The 14355-nt window shown below is 32.3% G+C and overlaps 2 protein-coding genes across 3 annotated transcripts; one reads left to right on the forward strand and one right to left on the reverse strand.

Annotated features, from left to right (window-relative positions):
- The first annotated feature begins 830 nt into the window (after window positions 1–830).
- LOC143609450 (zinc finger protein 10-like) lies at window positions 831–2384 on the forward strand. The gene has a single exon (XM_077084204.1). It carries the CDS (start codon window positions 1333–1335, stop codon window positions 2107–2109), a length of 777 nt encoding a protein of 258 aa, XP_076940319.1. The 5' UTR covers window positions 831–1332; the 3' UTR covers window positions 2110–2384.
- A 7046-nt stretch (window positions 2385–9430) lies between these two features.
- Window positions 9431–13897, reverse strand: LOC143609444 (NADPH-dependent aldo-keto reductase, chloroplastic-like). Of its 2 annotated transcripts, XM_077084198.1 has the most exons (7): window positions 13778–13897; window positions 12839–12889; window positions 12672–12748; window positions 12507–12594; window positions 11642–11917; window positions 10670–10921; window positions 9431–9687 (listed from the first exon to the last, which is right to left on the reverse strand). In XM_077084198.1, the coding sequence occupies exons 1-7, from the start codon at window positions 13895–13897 to the stop codon at window positions 9601–9603; spliced, it is 951 nt and encodes a 316-aa protein (XP_076940313.1). In that variant the 3' UTR covers window positions 9431–9600. The 2 variants fall into 2 exon arrangements, with proteins under 2 accessions (XP_076940313.1, XP_076940312.1); XM_077084197.1 differs by lacking the exon at window positions 9431–9687 and having other exon boundaries at window positions 10506–10921.
- Between the last annotated feature and the right edge of the window lie 458 nt (window positions 13898–14355).

The raw sequence follows: 14355 nt of genomic DNA on the forward strand, positions 1-14355 counted from the left end.
CATATAAACTTTTTTTTCTTGCTCTAAACAATGCTATAGTTACCTCAAAGATCACTCAAAGATCACGGGATCCATCAATACTCATGGCCAACTGGCTCAGATTAATCGTACGTACCTTGTGCTAGATATTGATCTTCAAGAGGTTATGATAAACAGTGGCGAAGCTTGGACACGAATGTCGGGGGTGGTCTCAAAATGTATTATAAAAATCATAAACGAGGGGGGCCAGGCTCAAACTTTTGGCCGAAAATAGGTAAAATTACACTACGTATAAAGCTGCTATGGGTTAATCGAAGCCGAGTGATCATGAAGCTGAATTTGTAGGTCTGGTTTTTAACAGGTTGAGTTATTAGCTTGTGACACTACTAGAAAACAGGTTAAGTTATATTAGCTTTTAAAATGATGTAATAAGTTCATAGATTAATTTCAATTTTCAATTTAAAGTCACTTCATTTAATTTCTTTTAAATAGATTAAATACAAGCTATTTTGTAGTCTTAAATGTTTTAATACATTTGAAGCTATAAATAAAAGCCAAGAAAATAGTCGTGATATAGTTTTATCACAAATCCTAGTGCTGTGCAATTTGTAGTCTTAAATGATTACAGTGTGTTTACCAATAGCTTCTTATAGAGGGTATGAGACTATGAGATCAACTGACTCTAAAACTTTTGAACATAATTTTTTAAACTTTCATAGAAATGATTAAGTTATATTTGTTACATTTGAAAAACCAAGTGAAAAGCAAAAGAATAACCCTCAAACTTGATTATGTACTTCAACTTATTCTTTACTTAGTTATCGAATGGTTCATTATCTTTTCGTGGTCATGATCACATCAAATCCTTGTTTCAACTCTTAGTTTTACCATTTGCAACAACTAACTATCATTACATATATACTTGATTCGACTCGAACCAAAAAATCAGACGTCAAGTTATGAATAATCTAAGCATCGACAAAACCGGTAACTTAAAAAAAGTTTGGACCGCAAGAAATGTTATAAGTAGTTGCCATTAATACACCATCCCATAAAGGTTAATTAGATTTCAGATAACTTTGGTGTTTAATTATTCAGTGGGGTAGAAGAATTATGTCATTGTTGAAGATGAAACAAAACCCCAAAAAAGTTGCTCCAGAAAACAGCCAAACTCTTCATTTGTTAATTAGCAACGAATTTGTCACATCTTACTACTTACAGTTCCACTTTTCCCGAAAAGATTCTCTAAGTACCTTTCACTTTCCCTCAAACTAAGATATAGACTGACCACCTCCTTTCTGTCTCTCCTCTACTTTACTTATTATTCATTTGATTCTTGTTCCATCATCAGTTATGGATCAATCAAGATATTGGATCCAAAAGGACCAACCTTGTTTGAATCCCCATGTCTTGTCTTCGTTTGGCGATTCATGGGAAGAGCAAGCATTCGCAGAAGATGCGACCGGGGCACTTGGAGGGTGTGTATGGCCTCCAAGATCTTACACTTGTAGCTTTTGTAGAAGAGAGTTTAGGTCAGCTCAAGCTCTTGGTGGTCACATGAATGTTCATAGGAGAGATAGAGCTAGGCTCAAGAAGATTTCAACTTCAAACAATAATAATCAAGCTCCTACATCTTTTGATATATGGTTGTTACAAAACCCTAACCCTAATTTGGACTTGGATCATGTTCATCCTCTATATTCATCTTCTTCTTCGAAACCGCCCACCCTTTCGATCATCCGTCCTTTTAGTTACTCTTTCGGTCAAGACCATCAAAAGGGTACCCCTATATTATCATGCTCCAAGTTTGAATTACCTCAAAAAAGATTTCATCATATACCCTATTCAGGATATGATCATCAGGATAAGGGTAGTACTACAAAAGTTGTTCAGTCGAATTCACGAGTTAGAAGAAGATGTGATGACAACAAGGATGATGAAGACGAGTGTTTGATCGTTAAGAAGAGGCGAATAGATGATCATCAGGGTGGTGTACGGTCTTTCTTTCCGAAAAATAGTAAATTGGTAAATGGTGATGAAGCTGAATCAGTGGTGCCACTTGAAGGAAGCGCAAAATCGAGTTTGGAGACTTTGGATCTTGAGTTAAGGCTAGGTGATCGTCGATCTTGATTGATAAGGTGATGTGTGCAGAAACTGTGTGTTTTATAAGCGTTGTTGCTTCTTCCATTTGTTAACTTTTAGTTCATTTGATTAAAGATTTGAAGGCAATTAAGTCTTCTTTGTTGAGGATGATAACAATCAACCATGTGAGTGTAACAAGATATACATGTAATTTACATGAATATTAATTGATTGAACTTTTTGTATATTGAATTACATGCTATAAAGTGATTTTTTTTTGGATGGATAGTTGGTTTATGATTTATCTAAATACTTTTAGATGTTTTGTGAAAATCCTTATCTAGATCACATCACTGCCCCTTCAAAAGGAACTCATTTTGGAGTTCGCTGGTGTGACAAGCAAATTAACTCGTCAAGTGTCACAAGCAAACTATATATATCGTTTTCCACTTAACTTCATTTACAGCTTTTCACCAGAGTACTTTATGGAGTTCGTTTGCCACCCAAGCATTTTCTGAAAGCACAAGAACTTTCAGAAAATGCTTAGATAGCTAAATCCTATACAACATGCTATGCCAAAGTGTGTTTTCAAACTGTTTCTATCAATCTGTCTTATCTCCAAAATAAAACCAGGTATTTTCACTTTTCCAGATCATATATAGGCCACAATCACGTTGTTCATATGTTGAATTTAATCCAGTAGGACATACATTGCATTTAAAATAACTAGGATTGAGATACGAAAAGACTATGGCCTTATATATTTGATCCACCAATCCTGTCTTCTAGTTTTTGTTAATTTGGTGATATCTAACCATATATTGATGTGTTTGCATATGTAATGAGATGCACAAAAATGAGATTAAAAATGGAGGGAAAATGAAATAAACAGATGGGACAGGTTTATAGACCCAAGCCAGAGACTAAATTGATCATAGAGCATATTTAGTGTCCCAAAAGTAGGGTAATGTGGTTTGTAATTTGTTCCTTAAGTAAATTATTTAGTCGACATGCAATACAGTATATGAAGTATATGATTTTCTAATAATTGATGGCTCGACCATGAAAAATAAGCCGAAAATTGGGGTTTCAAATATTTTTATGGCTTGATTACTTTCGATTCTTACTACACGGTAATACGTACTCTCGGCTCTGATCAATCTCATAAACTTTCTGTTAAGATAAAAATGCGTATCATAATAATCCTGCAATATAGCATGCTAAACCGAAAGGTTTTTTTTTGTTCTTTTTCTTTTTTTACAAATAGGGCTATGATTTTGAACCCGATTTGTGTTTATATAAATTGATTCGGCCATGTTTCTAACTAAACAAGTACAAAAAATTCCAATTTGCACAAACCGGTTTCTTAATATTTTAGCCAAACGGAATACATTCCCATAAGATACGAACTATATTTAGTCCATGGTGAGAATATATGCACTTCTCTTATGAAGGTAGACAACACTTAACTATATATATTTGATATTTATTTAGCAATCATTTGTTTTGAAGCTGTGAATGTCGATTGATCGATGACTCAAACTTCACTCGCAATGCTTATGGTTTATATGAGAGGCCGGTTATGCTTATTATCATATAATGTGTTTGATTCATATAATGGAAGTTAGAAATAGCCAGATAGACACTACTTGCGTAACTAAGTTACCACAAAAAAAGACATAGTTCCGTCGAATAGGATCTGCATACTTTAAGTAACAGATATATAAAGTTATTCAAATATCATGATATTTTATGTAAATTTGGTTGTGGTATAATGTACATGTGTATATAACAACTAGAGTTTTGAAGGCTTTTTGGTTTGAATTCTCCAACTTGTATTATGAATCTTTTGGCAAGTATCAAATCTTTTAATGACATTAGTTGTTTGTATGTATAAGGACAAATACATGTCAATAATAAATATGTAAACCTGGCAATCTGAAATGAAGACACATTTAGCCTCGTTCCAAAACACAACATGTTACCTCTTTCCCTATAACTCTTTGTTGGACTCCATCCAAATTGTCAATAGATAATCTCACTTAGAATATAATCATCAGACTCTATAATGTTTGGGGAAATGGTATCTACATATTAAATAATTATATTTTGACGTTATTATATATTATGCTAGAATGTAAAGTTGTAACTCTAACTTCATGCTTGTCGCTTGTGTACCAATTATTGACGTGACTATGCCTTTTAAATCTAAAAAAAAATTGTATTCTCTACTTGCATTTTTCAGACAAGTTTAAGACTTAATTATAATCTATTTTATGCTCACTTATGCATTTGTGTACAAAATCTTAACTTGTTTTTTACTCTCTTCTTTTTTGTTTATTCATGGTTTTACATCGATCTACCTTTTACGTGTATCTACTATGGTCTTCTAACACGTCTTTACTTATTTTTTGTAAAGTAACTATTCTCGTGCTTTCTCTTAAAAATTAATATGCTAATCCAAGAGTTAACAAACTCTTATATGTACCGACTTGATAGGGACAAACATGGTTGAAATAGCCTTAACTTAGAAGAGGCATAGCTTGGGCTACATGTAAGCTTACGGGACACGTTACTAGTCAACGGAAAGGTCTCGATGAGTCGGGCCTTGTGACAAAAGTCTGTAGGCGAGTCCCAAAATTCATAATTTAAGTTGATGCATATTCTAGCTATCACCTGCAATTTTGGTTGTTATTTAACTTGTTTTAAAGATTTCATTTGTTGTTTTGAAATTTTGACACGCGTGTAAAAATTAAAAATCCCTATAAAAAGGGTCCTATTGTAAAGGTTTTTTCATCCAGATTTATTTTATGTCAAAATTTAAAGAAATAAAAAGAAATTTGAGTTTTTAATATACGTCCATGTCCATGATCCGTTGAAAATCACTGACAAATTTCCAACGTCTAAACATTAAATTTCGTTTTCTAAAAATCCACTAGAACATAAACTATGGGTGAGTTGTACTGATGTTATTTTCAAGCTAGATAGGTTATTTCAACCTATATATTACATGTCGCTTTATGTGTAATTATTCATTATTGATTTGTAGTGTGTTATATACCCGTCGTGTTATTTCCAACCTTATTATATAATATATTGTTCCCCATTCAAGTAATCAACTTTTAGATTAATCTGGACCCTTCCATCTTCAAATCACAGCCGTATAAACCCCTTGAAAAGCTTCTAGAAGCAGCGGCTAAGAGCAGTTAGACTAGAATGGTTCTAGAGCGAACAGTTCATCACAGTTATAGTCTCTTTTTCCAACCCATAGGCTCCTCCCCACGTCTCCGATAGTTTAGCTTCTTAACCCCAGTTGTTCCTTCTGACTTCTTTTTAACCCCGACCATTTACAGTTCCATTTGATCGAAATAGCAGGTGTCGGGTTCCATTCGAAATCGCATGCATGTGTACGTCAACAAAATTGCAGGTTCACACCACGTTCAAAATCACTAAACCTTCCATCCTTCTCTTCCGTGTTCATTTTTGAATTGTTTTACTAGGTAAATATTCATTTTCTATTAGCATTTGGTAATTTGTTTATGTTATTTATCGACTATAAATTATTTAAATATGCGTTTATTTTTATATTTGATTTATGTGTATTTTGTGATGTGGTTCAAGCAATTGGGCAGTGAAGCCCACCAAACCAAAGAAGCATGATTATTATGTTAATACATACTATTTCTTGTGTTCAGGTGTATGACAATTAAGTCAATTTTGGCGTCATTTGCGTTTGACAAAGACAAGTCACAAGCATATGGTATTTGATTTTTTTTCTCTATATATGTATTTGTAATTGATTTTATTGAATATTTGGTATGTGTTTAATCCTCAATCACATGAAGATTGCGAGTCCATTCAGAAGAATCTGGTGAGAAGATTGAGGATTTGTTGGAACGATCCCTCTTCACCAGGATTAGTTGGTGATTTTTATACAATCATTCGATTTTTTTTTTCATATGTATAATGTTGCCTGTAATTAATGTCTACCTTGCATATTTTTAGGAGGTTGATGCATTGCATTTGAGTCTTAAGAGAAACACTCCTCAGCCTAAAACAAGACCAAGTTTATGGGCATCAAAAACTGAATGTTACAGTTGGCATGCTTTTACAGTTATCTCCTCACTTAAATGTATTTTGGTGAATTGTGGATCTCAGGTATGTTGTTAAACAAATATAGCAAATTGCTTAAAACTTTTATCTATTTGTTAAGTGTCTTGTGAATCCATGATTTAATCCATGGAACATGTAATTTGCCCTTTAGTAAGTTTGTTTTTTATGATTTTTTTAATATATAAAAATATTTGATGGTTTTATGTGCAGGCAATCAATCATAAGAGTTTCAACATTGACATAGTTCCTTGGTCTCAATATCGATAATATGATCTAAAGAACACAAATGTGAATCGTGTGTGAAATATAAGTTATAATGGCTCACTACCTCAATAGTTATGGCTAAGTTGTTTGAACTGTATAATGCTAAATAAGAATTTGATTTCTGTAAAGAAAAATTTTTTACCTATATTTTAGTGCATTGTTTGTACTTCTTCCCATGTAATGTACGTCTTTATACAATTTCATTCATGGTAAAGATTTTCGGTCGTTGCCGGTTTTAGTGTCGTTTCTATTAGATTCAATACGAGCAGGAAGGAAACCTAAATACCACTAAAAAGAAATTTTAAGATAACAAAAGTGTGTAACAAGGTAGAAATTTATTTAAAAGAAAAGCAAGAGGCACCAAAAAGAGATCTGGCCGTTCAAAAGCATTGAAATAAGAATTATGTTTAAAAACTTTAAAAAACACCAAATACCACAATGCCATCTATTCAAAGAGGTCACTCTACGAACTAAAACAAACGGAGTAAAATACAAAATGAGTAAAATACAGGTCAAAATTTTAGTTAACTAATCCAGATTCGTGTTTTACATCTCATTTTAATTCTATGCATCTTTGACCCATTTAACCTCTTTATTTTGATGCATATTGAATTTAGCATCTCAAAACCAATTCAAATAACCTAAATTTGCATTATCTATAAATTTTTAATATTTTTATACAATTTTTTATATTTATGGAGATGGGCTTTAAGTTTAGTTTTTTTTTCCAAAACTCCTTTGTTAATTCACTATTTTGTGTGTTCTTTTAACAAAGTCATATATTTATTTTTTACGTATAAGTTAAAGAGTTGAGCTTTTATCTAAAATGTATGTAATTTTGGTTTAGAATGCAAACAAAGATAGTTGTGCTATTATGACATTGAACGCCCGTCCATAGAACGGGTATAAAACTAGTTGAATATGGGTTTTAATGTTTTATCAATTTTTTTTTTAATTCTTGTATATATAGCTGAGATTACATCATAATTAAATACTTCTATCTTATATTATCAAACTTAATGCATAAAAACACATAAATACGTACACAACCATGAACTTATGGGTAAAATTATATACATGAGTGTGCATGTATACCACATGTATATAAATACTATATAAATACACATGTACGATCGATCCTTTGTACAGAATATATGATTTTAGCATGTACGTAGGGAAGCAGAAGGAAATTGTTATTTTGCTTTAGAGCTATTGGGTTAGTTATAGTCTTAATATTATAGTATTCTATCTTACCCTTCTAATAAAGTAAAACAATGAGTCTTATGTGTTAAACCTATATTAAATTATAACATAGTTTTTTTCCTTCTAATATACTAATCACATTCATCCTGGCTATCCATGGGTCATTAGTTAAAATTAATTTGACAATTAAGTTATAAACGAGTCAATTTTCCTTCATATTCTTCTAATCTCTTAGCTCTCATTCATTATAATTATCTATGGGTCAAAACTATTTTAAAAATTAAGTTATAAAATAGTCAGAAAATTATACTTAATAAATTTTCACGTGTCACAATTTTATGAGCTTAACTTACAATTTTATGCTTCTTTTATTTCACTTCTTTACAAATAAATTTATAACTTGCAAAATTATCAACATTATTCAATATTCTTGCTTTAATCCTTCTAATACAGTTTCTATCATAGTGATCTATATAAATACTTAAAAATATATATTATATGGGAACTTTTATTGTTGGAGAGCTAAGATAAGAATGGATATTTTATTATAGTTTTGTTGATTGGAGATTTAAGATAATAGCCATACATGTTTATGGGTAGTTTTGTGGCATCGATATATACCCTGCACGTATCATTCATACTGATTTATTTAAAATATATTAAACATTGATGGGAATATAATCGCATCAGAGCTACGTTAGTTTTGTATTTCTTGTGAATATAATACATTTCATGTTGTAACCAAGAAAAAAAGAATGAGGAATGAACGGAAACCGTCATATTATATTGTGAGTTTGTGACTGCTAATTCACAATAATTTAACTTCTATGTACAATTTAATATATAATATTCACTTATAGAACCATAATATAGAATATACACATTTAAAATTGCATATTTATTTATTCATACTATTAAATAGAACGTATAAATACGATGCATGATTCTCCTTAAAAATAATATGGCATAAAATTCTCATAACCTAAGTTAACCAAACTTTAAAACCCATCATTTTTCACACTTCATAATTTTAAAAGACACGAACTCTATGACTATATTTTTTGGGAAGGTATAGTACCCAAGTTTCTTTACAGTTTTAGTTATACTAAAATCCAATCATGAATTCATTTATTTTGTAATTTTTTTCTTAGATGTTAAACGAAAGATGAATTAAATTATGAAACACGTATTAATCTTTCTTAATTCTTACTATTTGGTGATGGAAAAGTACGTAAAACTGTATAAGAAAAAACACACACTAACAATGAATAAAGAAATTTTATTATTGTTCCATTTAAATCAACTTACAAGAAATAGTCACTAAATATTACTGAATTTCATATATATTCATCTTTAAAAAGATTACATTTATAAAAAAATTACGACAATGGATAAACAATTAAATTTTGAGTGAAAAATATGAGTGACTTTATTGGTGAAACATGGTTATTGTTTTTATAACTTATTTTGAAAATAAATTGTATAAATGTCATGTAAAAATATGTATATTAGATATTATGATTATAAACCGACAAAATATTATGTAACTACCCTATCATTATCGATGCTTAAAAAAGATAACTGTATTTAGTGAATAAAATATGTTTTCTTTTTCTTGTTTATTACAATTAGGACAAGTTTAGGTAGCTTAACAACTCAAAACCGTTTTAAATTAAAAGAATGGCCATAGATAAAGATATGATGTGTGGATATTGTTATATATGTATAGAGAGACAATGATAGTTTTATAACATATAACAAAATGTAGCAAACACGAAAAGATATTAATAAACAAGAATGACTAATGTTTAATTATCCCATCACAACACATGCAACTCAAGTGAATGAATTGACTGATGTTTTGACATATATGGAAATAGTAAACGTTGAAGCTAAGACTGAATTATGAAAGTCTTGAATCTTTATTAATTTATGAAAATGGTAAACATAAACATCATGTCATATTTCACCATCCCATAGTTCCTCAAGGGTCTTGTAGGAACCATGAGTCTCATTCACAAAAGAAGTGCCTCTCAGAAGTCTAGCCTGCAAACAATAGATATTATATTTAAAACTTTATGTACAAAATTGAACTCGCAGTATCAGTTTCAACTCATTTATGTGAACATGTCGATTTGGCATCTACTTTGATGGTAGCAAGTCGAATGAGTAAATTTTAAAAGCTCAACTAAAAGATTGTGAGATAGTCAAGTGCTTGTAAGTTGTAACTTGTAACCTTCTAACGGGTTTTATTCGAAAAAAAAAAAGATCATTATTGTGATAATAGTTCATATTTAATTATATTAATCATCAGGGGAGGCTCGGAGGGTGTGCGAGCCGCACCATCGGCTGGGGCATATAAGTTTTGGGGGCACAAACTTTTTTATACATATTACATATATATGTTTTTTGGTGTTAAAAATAAGGTTATTTGCAAAGGTTTACGAGATAGTTAAATGCTCAGAATGGTTTCTGCTTATAATAAATCGGTCGATAAAAGTTTTATTCATGTACATTAGCGAATAAAAAATTTTCTTTAAAGCCTACAAGCCTTTATATTTTGGCTCGGCCGAGGTATTTAAATTCTTGGAGACGGCCCTGTTAATCATGGCAAATTCCATAGAGTAACTATGCACTTTGCAAAATGGTCCAATTTGGCAACTAAACTTATCACAATGATCTAATTTGAGAATCATATATGCTAACTATTTTTTCATACTATAATAAACATATTGGCCAGTTTCAAAATTTAATTAGCAGATTGAAAGAAAAACAAAATGTTAATGAGCCGTCAAGCCGAACTTGCCTCGATTAATTTAAAAGAGCTTGAGCTTAGGTTCAAACTCAAGCACATTTAAGCTCGGCTCGAGCATTTAGCAAACAGATCTTGAGTAGCTCACGAGTGAGTTGGCTTGATTGCACCCCTGGTTCAACCCAAGCCAGCCCGTTTTGACCTGTTATCCAACTTGTTTGACCCACTCAACCCGCCCTTTTTGCAACATACAAGGATAACAGAAAGTAAGCATACCTGCTCAATCTCAGAAGAGATTTTAGTGAACAAGTCATCGGGAATTGACCAGTCAAACACATCAAAATTTTCTTTGATTCGGGCTTCACTTGTGCTCTTGGGAAGTATACTATGACCCATTTGTAGGCCCCACCGGAGAGCAACCTGAGCTGGCGTTTTTCCCAGTTTCTCAGCTACCGAAGCTAAAACCGGGCTTTTCAGTACATCACTTTTGATAAATGTGGTTCCCGGTGAACCAAGTGGTGAATATCCCTACATATATATGGAAATTATAACTATTGATAACTTGTTAATGTTATAAATCATATTGTATAACTAATATATGCTGTTGTTGTACGTATGTACATATATATGAAGTTTGTTATTTAATTTAAATGACCGAGCCGACCCCGGTGGCCAGGTAGGTCTTTAAATGAACCTAATTTACACAAACGAAGCTTGTTCATATTCGCCCATCTAACTTTAACCGAATAACGAACGAACACAAACATTAAACGAACATATTTTCTTGTTCAAGTTCTTTCTTAAAGAAACTGGAACGTGCTTGTGTTAGTTTATGTTAGTTCATTTATACTCTAAACGAACATCAGCAAGCGCAAGTGAAAGAAAAAAAAGTGTTGTTGTTCGTTTGTTCAGTTAGTTAACCGATTACCCAATACATGACAGGCCAACTAGTATTATTAAATATGTAACCGAGTGAGCGTAAATGAACAAAAGACAAACGAATGCTCACAAACGTAAATGATCAAACATAATCGAATGTTCATGTTCGTTCATTTAATTAAATGAACATTTTTTTATGTTTATGTTCTAATGGTCATTTTTCCCTCACGAGGAAGTCAATGATATTTCTTACACATATAAACACAAACCGAACTACATCTGGATAATGGGTAAGCGAGCAACAAGCTGCGCCGCTATCCATGAAGGATGGTCATTAGTTTATTAAATAAACAAACATCAAAAACTTACAGAAAGGTGAACGCCTTTTAATTTGCAGAAGTCTCTAAGCTTAGTTTGCTTCCATGAAGGATGGCATTCCACCTGGTTGACAGCTGGTGGTACCCGGGCTACATCCAACAAGCTTTCCAACTTTTTGGTTGAAAAATTGCTAACACCAATCGCACGTGCTTTCCCAGAATCATACAGTTTTTCCATTGCTTTCCATGTATTTGGAATATCTACTGGAACAAGATTCTCGGGTTTAAATCCCTCGGATCCCTTCTTCATCTTTACGGGCCAGTGAATCTGCAATTTAAATAAGAAAACTTAACTGGTGAAAATACTTATAAAAACATAAAACTTATTGTACAGAATTAAAATACTTCAGGAGTCTTTGGATGCGTGTCCTGAAAGTGATTATGTGATGCTAAGTAATCAATTCTAAAACATGAACCCAAAACTGAGCATTCAGTAAACAGTTCATGAAGCGTTCAACAGGAAGTTTGTCTGTTCCTTTACCTTCATTTATGTTAGCTAGCTTGCGTTTGTATAAGTTTGTTCGTTTACGTTCGTTAATATATTCATTTAACTTTTTTTGGCCCGTTAGAACTTATTCTAGTTTAACAACCTTTTACGCTTAACACATAGTTCTCGACACAACTTTTGACAAGTTTTAGCTCAGTTATGTTCATTCATCTATTCATTTGTTTACGTTCGTGAACGGTTCGTTTAATTTGTTTACAAACGAGCATAAACGAGCACAAACAAGAAAAGCCCACTCGTTTAGTTATTCGTGTTGAATCGTTTGTTCGGGTAAAGTAAATGAACGAACACGAACATGTTCCGTTCGTGGTCGTTTACAAGCCTAACCCCGAATCAAGTAACTCATACATACAAGATACAAATCAAGATAATCAAGCTGCAGATCATTTAACGTTCTGTCTAATGCAACAGGTACATCTTCTGGTTCATGATCACGACACCTGCAGATAATATTAAATTATTAACTTATGCGCGCATGTAAATTCAAAAAATATCGATACCAATGGATTTTACAAACCAGAGCTTAGAAGTAATCCACAAATCTTCTCGTTTGACCACATTATCTTGAAACAGCTTCTTCAAAACTAGCCCAATCTGATAAACATATAACAGATATCAACATTTAAAACTATTAGCAACTGAAAAAAATACCACTTTGGTGAATAAAAGCAAGAAACTGTGTACCTCCTTCTCATTGCCATAAATTTGTGCACAATCAATGTGTCGATACCCCATCTACATGCATAATAATCATTATTAGTAAGACAATATAACTGTAACATTACATGATGTTGTGATACTGTGAAAAACTGTTCTGCATGCATCAAAATCCATTTGACTTGTAGCATCAATATGTTTTCTATAGCAATAAGAGACTAAGTTCAAAACTGTTAACATATTCAACCAATTAATTTTGATATGTTTGCCCGTTAATTTTGAACCGTTAATTATGTGTGTAATCAATCGGTTCAAAACATAATTTATAATCAAATTGACATTATTTGGTAAGGGTGTGCATTAAACCGAAATGACTGATCCAAAACCAAAAAAACTGGAAAAACCAAACTGAAAAAAAACCGGCGGTTTGGTTTTACGTTATGTGAAACCGAAATTACGAATTTTATAGATTCTCATTTTGTATATTTTTTTTTGTTTTAAATAATTTACAAGAATTTATAAGATATGATGGTTGTAAAAGTCGCGCTGATTAATCACCGATCGACTGGTCGCTATTTAGTGAAAATTGGAAACTTCGGCTGAAAATAATAATTTGGTATGCAGCGATGAGATATTAATTAACAAAATGATTGAGACCGAAATTTTAAAACTCAAATGACAAAACCGAAACCAAAAAAACTAGGTTCCAAAATTCAAATCATTACTAACACTAATTATGTGATATAGGGATCAGGGATGTAACTCTAATTATAAATAAATACATATATCCATGAGGGAGGGAGTGCGTATTGGAATGAACTAATGAGTATAATGTAATACTAGTAACTAACAAAAATCATATGATGATGAGTAAGGAATATTTGAATACATTACTACTCAGCTGCAATAACTACTGTAATCATCTAAACATTGAAAATTAATAATAATAATAATAGTAATAATAACCTTGATAGCAGCGGCAACGGCGTCTCCGACGAGACCAGGGTCCGATTGCCATGTGCCGAGACCTACAGACGGGATCTTCGTTTTGTTAAACAGCTCAAAGAATCCAATGCTGCTAGCCATTTTCTTTCTTCTGCTGATCGACCAAATTCGTTTGAACTTTGAAGGTGAAAGTGAGTGTAACGGCCGATCGTTTGTTTGATTTGTGCCTAGTGATTCATATAATAAATATAAAATGGGCCGGCAATATTTTGGGTTTGGAGTTTGACCCACTTTTTTAATATTCTAATTTTTTTAGTTTAGGTCTTATTTGTTTGGATTTACTTGGATGGTGCAAACTTTTTAGGCTAATTAGAGCATTTGTAACACATGCCATCAAGTATGAAATTGTCGAGTTTCGACGAAAATCATTGCGCGTAACAAACCTTCGTGGATCGCACCTCCTCCTATCCCCCCCAAGGTTGCATGTGTCACGCTCTTTCATGGCTAAGTACTAGCCACCCTCTCTCTTCCATGTCGGCGAAGAATGCTCATTACAAGACCCCTTTGATAGTTGAATAGTCAGAGCCGGCTCCAAAAAG

This window comes from Bidens hawaiensis, unplaced genomic scaffold, assembly GCF_021521415.1.
Source record: "Bidens hawaiensis isolate Kalapana, Puna unplaced genomic scaffold, B.hawaiensis_p1.1 tig00419641_1, whole genome shotgun sequence".
Taxonomy (NCBI): Eukaryota; Viridiplantae; Streptophyta; class Magnoliopsida; order Asterales; family Asteraceae; genus Bidens; species Bidens hawaiensis.

Excerpts from the sequence above, each read along its gene's own strand:
- LOC143609450 (XM_077084204.1), top strand. The coding sequence starts at position 1,333 with ATGGATCAATCAAGATATTGGATCCAAAAGGACCAACCTTGTTTGAAT.
- LOC143609444 (XM_077084197.1), bottom strand. The coding sequence starts at position 13,897 with ATGGCTAGCAGCATTGGATTCTTTGAGCTGTTTAACAAAACGAAGATC. Across the intron at positions 12,595-12,671 it reads TGGATTACTTCTAAGCTCTG|GTGTCGTGATCATGAACCAG; the intron begins GTTTGTAAAATC and ends TATTATCTGCAG. Across the intron at positions 11,918-12,506 it reads ATTATCTTGATTTGTATCTT|ATTCACTGGCCCGTAAAGAT; the intron begins GTATGTATGAGT and ends TTTAAATTGCAG.